Source organism: Phalaenopsis equestris, unplaced genomic scaffold (genome assembly GCF_001263595.1).
Source record: "Phalaenopsis equestris unplaced genomic scaffold, ASM126359v1 Scaffold000468, whole genome shotgun sequence".
Classification (NCBI taxonomy): Eukaryota; Viridiplantae; Streptophyta; class Magnoliopsida; order Asparagales; family Orchidaceae; genus Phalaenopsis; species Phalaenopsis equestris.
Genome location: NW_018164909.1, coordinates 137298 through 143690, shown reverse-complemented (window position 1 = coordinate 143690; position 6393 = coordinate 137298). Strand labels below are relative to the sequence as shown.

The following is a 6393-nucleotide window of genomic DNA, read 5'->3' as shown; positions in this document are numbered from 1 at the left end:
TATATATATATATATATCTGTGTGTGTGCCACGTACCCCGACCTATTGGTGGGCATCCACGATATAAGACTCCTCAGGTCGGGGGTTCGAATCCCTTTTGGCACAGTTGGCCTTAAGGAGGTTGTACTCGAATTGTTAGGCATACTAAGGGTGGCTAGAGACTCGTATAATAGCCGCTGGTCATTCCTTTATATATATATCACGATGTCGGCTGCGGTCGAGAGCTCCGCTAGGGCTTCCAATTGCGATTTCGGTCGCAATTGATTCTACCGCTAGAAGAAGAAGATCTCGCATCGTTGACCCTTGCTTCGGCGTCTGCATCTACGTCGATGTTCGCACTCCCTGTCGCGGTTCGCATCGCGATATCTCCACTGCTCGCGTCGTCTTCCTCTGTCGTTATCGCTCTGCTCGACGTCGACGTTCGCACCTGCTCTGCTTGATGTCGTCGTCTTCCACGCCTCTGCCGCTTGTAGCTGTCGTCTGCGCCCGATTCTTCTGTTTTAGCGCTGCTCCTATTTCTGTGCCTGACAGCTTCTCTGCCTGCCTTTCAGCAACCTCACAACAGTTTAATGCCGAGAGCATCTGATGCTGTTTATTTTTTCTTTGATTGAGCCGGACAAATTCTCCTTTACCAGTGTGGTGGGTAACTCTCAGGAGGAGTCCGCAGTGGTATTCCCCTCAGGTTATAAGGAATGTCGTGAGAGTACAAATGATTGTCCTTTTATTTAGAAAGAAAGTAGGAAAGGAAGAAAATAATCAAACTTTTTCTCTGAATCAGAAATTTCTACCTTGACAGAAAAATTGAAGTTTGCTCTTATTGGCAAATTTCAGTGGAGACACTCTCCTATGGATGGTATTAAGAGTGTTAATGATCTTAAGTTAGTAGGCAAGTGAAAAGTGGGACTCATGGATAGGAGATATATGTTGTTCCAACTAACTGTGGCTGAAGACTACACCAAAATTTTCTCCAAGAAATATCTTAATATCCAAGAAATATCTTAAGAAATATCTTAATATCGAAGGCAAATCAATAAAGTTACTCAAGTGGTCTCCTAATTTTGACCCAAAGCATGAAACTCCCACTCTACCAGTATGATTTAGTTTACCTTGTCTCAAGCTACTCTATTGGGGTCATCCTTGGGGTTCTTTTGAAACTAGATCTGTCTACTTGCAATCTAACAAGACCCTCGGTGGCCAGAATACTTGTGGAAAGGGATATTATTTTACTTGATGTTACTGAAGTCTGGCTTGGCACAACGCATATGGTTATTGGCAACAAATCGTCATGGAACACAAACCCCCATATTGTACCCACTGTAAGATATTTGGTCCTATCCTTGCTAAATGTCACAAGTTTCATCCTATTCTATATGTACCCATCTTTTACATTTTTTGTGTGTGTGTTGTACTGTGTCGGTTGAGTGTTTAGGTCCACCCATACAAACCTATCTGTATCTTTTTCTTTAACTTATCAGCCCTTGGGTTTTAATATATATACATATGTATACATATGTATACATATCTAGATACATATGTATACATATGTATACATATCTAGATACATATGTATACATATATAGATACATATGTATACATATATATATACATATATGTATACATATATATACATATATGTGTATATATATATATATATATATATATGCATATAGTAGGCTTTGAAATCCACCCTCCATAGTAGGCTTTTAAATCCACCCTCCATCAAATCTCTAAAATTTGATTAAATGGCTCATTAATTCAGAAAAAACATTAACCTAGAATGAACTAATGATATTAATTCAAGCCGCACATGACTGAACATGTTTGTTTGTGTTTGGCTCGTTTTGTAATTTCAATCACAAAAGTTTGTCTGTATTCGGCTCGCTAGCTTGATGAACAAACCAAACATGAGCAAGATTTCGAGCCGAGCACGAGGTGTTAGCAAATAACAAACTTTTTTGACAGCCCTAGGATGGATTTTGTGTTTTCGGGCAATCTCTCTCTCTCTCTCTCTCTCTCTGATTTTTTGCTTATTGATGATTTGTGGAAATCTGGAATGCAGCGATTTCATATATTGCTTTCATTTCCTTTGTTTGCATTACAGAAGCGTCAATATTATATTTTTTCAGGATTTAGACGCAGAGAATGAACGTAGCAGAGGCAAGTGCCCATTGACTCCATGTGAAGTTGGTTTGATGTTAAGAGCACTTGGTTTTGAAAATGACATATATCTCTATGTAGCATCAGGGGAAATCTATGGTGGAGAAAGAACTCTACAACCTCTAAGAGATTATTTTCCAAACTTCTATACTAAAGAAATACTCGCTGGAGAGGATTTGAAGCCCTTTCTATCCTTCTCCTCCCGTCTTGCTGCTATTGACTATATTGTTTGTGAGGACAGTGACGTATTTGTTACCAATAACAATGGGAACATGGCCAAGATTCTTGCTGGACGAAGGTAATGAAGTTATTTTCTTGTACTTTATATTTTCTCTTTCATCTAGATTCTTCTGCTTCATTTTATCTAGTGTTTTTGTCTTTCTTCAGTAGTGCAGGGATGGTTTGCATTGCATTTCTTGCAAGTAGCATGCTGTTTATGCTACCTTTGAAATTTAATCATGCTGGCTGCTTGTGCATTGGTTCAAAATTAAAAGTGGTTAATCCGGACTTTGAAGCTCCCACCAATGAAAAATTTTAGTAGGTTTGATGCACATAACCTCATTTGTAGAGATTGTTTTTTTGACTCAAATTCATAACCTTCAGATGACAACGCTGGTGATTTAAATTAAATGCATAACCATTTATTTTGTTCCAACACTAATTCTCAGGCTCTTTTTGTTACTGTCATCTTAAGCTGCAGCGTGCTAGGAGGTCATAAAATATTGTTAAGTTGTGTTGAGGCTGTTGTTGGAAGCGCTGAAAGGGTTGTTTGTGGCTGTTTGGTCAAAAGCTATTGTGGTGTGAATTGATCGAATGATGAACTTTATAGTATTATGCATTTTCTACAAATAGAATTTAATAACTTACTCTTACTAAATTAACTTAATTAGTTATGCAAGAAAGTACGATTGACAAAATTGCATTTCAGTAATGCTACTAAAATGTTGTATGAGGAAGTTAATTTTCAACTATCATACAACTGTTTGATTACTATTTTTTCCTAAAACTATTGTCAATGTTCCAGCAAAAATAGCTAGTAGAAGGTCATGCCAAATGGGGCTTTAGTCAAGGGCAGGTTGTTAACTGCTATTGATGTGGGATTTATGTTGTCTCGGTAGTAAATTTATCATCTGTTTTCTATCCTTCTCGCCTTCTTGCATCTTATTAGTAAAGTAGAACCTAGAACTCCGCCTCACCATTGAATATCACGTGTTTGTTGATGTTGACTTGAGGTCAGGAGCTTGAAATACTATGGTTAGGTTGCCTCCACATACTAACAGCTTTTCTGCTATACAAAAGTAGATGCTTTGTAGATCAACCTCCCTGTACCCCACTGTGTCGGGCGACCTTCATGCACCTTTTCTTACTTTTTATCAATTTTTAAATATTTTGCAGGAACCTCATTCAATTGTTACTCTTTTTATTTCTCACTTGCATGTTTCTCTTAATGCTAATGGAAATGGGTCCTCTTGTTGTATGATTCCTTAAAAAGGAAAAAAATACATAGTTCCTTACCGCTGCTGCTTCGTTGTAAATTCTTCTCTAATGGCATACGATTTTGTTGCTCAAGGTCCACTTGAACTCATCATATGGCTTGAGCTATTAGATTTCCATCTTCTGTTATCAACGGCATTCCCATTCCTTCAGCCTTACCCAAAAATAGGCATATTTAAGCTTGGATCTTGCCTTATCATCCATTTTTGTTCAGACATTCCAACTATATTAGCTGTGCAACTTCCATGAATATCCTTATGTCCCTCAAGATCTTCTGACTAGTGGTGGTTTAGTTTTTGCAGGAGGTTTGCCGGGCACAAGAGGACCATACGGCCAAATGCAAAGAAGTTGAGCCCACTGTTTAAGGCACAACATAAGATGGAGTGGGCGACATTTGCTAAAAAGGTCAAGCTGTACCAAAGGAGTTTCATGGGTGAACCTGAGGAGATGAAACCCGGAAGAGGTGACTTCCATGAATATCCTTATTCCTGCATCTGTCAGAAACCAGATATGCAACAAACAGAGCTTGGAGGGAGACCAGCCATGTTGAAAAATAGTTCTAGAGCAGTTGAAGGACTTCCCTTAGTGGCAGAAGCAAGAAGGTTTATCAGAAAATGAAGGAATGAAACTCCAATTGGGAGAAAAGAGAGAACTGGCAGAATGTTCGCTGTATCAATAGACAAAATATGCCAGCAGAAGAAGCATGCAGTCCAAAATGCGAGCACTCGGCCTCGGCGGAGCATCAGGCTGCAAGAAAGTAAAGATTAATTATTATTCAATATATTTTTGGGTCTATTCAACTTGTCAGGAGAAATACTGGAAGAGCTGCATGATTGAGCTTCAGGTCACAATGTAATGATTTCTAGGCCAAAATAATTTACTAAAACAGTTGGAAAAGAGTTATTTTGGCGAGCATGTTGTTCCCATGAACTGTCATCTATGTGCTCTAGTATTATCTAACGTGCTTCATTTGAGGGCTTCTCCAATGCAATGTGTACATGGAATCGGAGACCTTGATTTCTCTCCTATGGAGTTCAAGAAATTGGTATTCCTTCTAATGACCATTTTATGAATTAAAGTTTACAGTTACATGTTATGGGCAGTTACATTAATATATTGGCAATCTGTAACTGACAATTTTAAGATAATTGCGGTATTAAGCAGAAAATAACTAGGAATTTCTTTTATATTTGAGCTAGACTTGTGCCAAGGCTTCTTCAACTTACGTGACAATCCCATTAAAGAAAGGCTTGATTTTGAATTGGAAGGACTAACATTTGGAGGTAAATGGCGCTGTGTGCAATCAGATGGAGGTGATTGCAGTTACCGTTGAGATGGTAGTGCAAGTTTATTAGAGTTTCTAATAGATTTCATTGGTTGGGTTTTCATTGGTTTAATGTTATAATGAATCAATATGTTAACATTTTGTTAGTATTCCAATCAGGATTGAATTATATTTATATATTCATTGGAGGGATGAAAGTAGGAGACAAAAGCCTTGGTATATGCTCACTACGAAGGGGACATATTACATAAGGTTAATTGCATCTTTGAGAATTCAGAAGAATGCATTTAATTAAAGAAATCATGCTGATGTTTTAAAGTCCATAAAATAGTATGTGAAGGATGAGGGTTATCATTTCAATAGGGCCCTTCTCATTTATTAAAGCCAAATTAGGCCACATAATAGAGTGTGAATAAAGTTTACCAGCATAAGAAGTATATCATAAGACATCAAGAACTTTTATGACTAAAAAATATGCCTCAGTCATGGCTCCATGGATTTATCGTCCTGAGTTATTAGACTTGAGCTTACTTAGACATAGAGGTAGTTGAACCTTTATGGATCAATTTTTTTTGTCAGTAACCCATGAGATGCATGCATCATTATGGGAGACCTTGTGAACTCAATTCCAATGAAAGAAACCTACTTAGAATCCTAAGACTCTTATCTAAGAAGAACAAGAATGTGGCTTATTGTCATTATAAGGATGATACAATGGTTGTATGAGAAGAGGATAAGTGTAGGTAACCATTAGAATCAAGAGTACCTAACATGTGTTTTCAATCCTATCTTGGTCAGAATAGTCAAGTGTTTTAGACAACCACTAAGTCAGTTTAAATCATGTGGCCAATTGGGTAGGGGAAAAAGTATGCTTTATAAAGGATATGCAAATGATGCAATACTATCTCATTAATAAAGTGACTATTAATTATGCAAGGACTACACTATGAAATTAATATAATCTTGCTCAAGTTCAATGTTATAGAGATATCTCTATTATGGCAAGCATAGGAATCCCTAAGGGTGACCTATGGATTCATAGCCACAATAAAAATTCTAAACTTTAAATATTAATTTAATTTAAATTTTTAAATCCAACCAAAGGCCATGCTTAAAAAAAAAATGTTATTATTAAATTTTATTGAGGTGATTGGACAAAATATTAGATTTCAAGTAAAAATATTTTTGTCGACCTAAAAGCTTGCTCATGTGTGTGAGCCCAAACAAACCACATTCTATAAGAAAACAAACAATATAGCACACATGCATATATAAATTACACACTAACATGAAAGAATAATAAAGATGTTGGGCGCTAATGTGTTGATACCATATCCTAGAAATGTAAGAAAGTGTTAGGTTTCACATATTTGAGATGATTATAAGTCTATACAAGATTGAATATTCTAAAATTAAAATATAAGGCTTGATAAATCGACTCCTGGTCTTAATCCAAG

At 36.9% G+C, this 6393-nt stretch overlaps 1 protein-coding gene across 3 annotated transcripts in view; it reads left to right on the top strand.

Moving 5' to 3' along the window:
• Positions 1-4819, top strand: part of LOC110027909 (uncharacterized protein At1g04910-like) — a 103876-nt gene extending 99057 nt beyond the window's left edge. The window contains exons 8-10 of one of the 3 annotated variants that reach the window (XM_020729536.1): positions 2127-2157; positions 2245-2455; positions 3945-4819. In XM_020729536.1, coding sequence (XP_020585195.1) covers positions 2127-2157; positions 2245-2455; positions 3945-4269 — 567 coding nt within the window. In that variant the 3' untranslated portion in view covers positions 4270-4819. Of the gene's footprint in view, positions 1-2126; positions 2456-3944 lie in introns of all 3 variants that reach the window. The other 2 variants (XM_020729535.1, XM_020729534.1) reach the window with 2 other exon arrangements.
• Positions 4820-6393: the final 1574 nt, after the last annotated feature.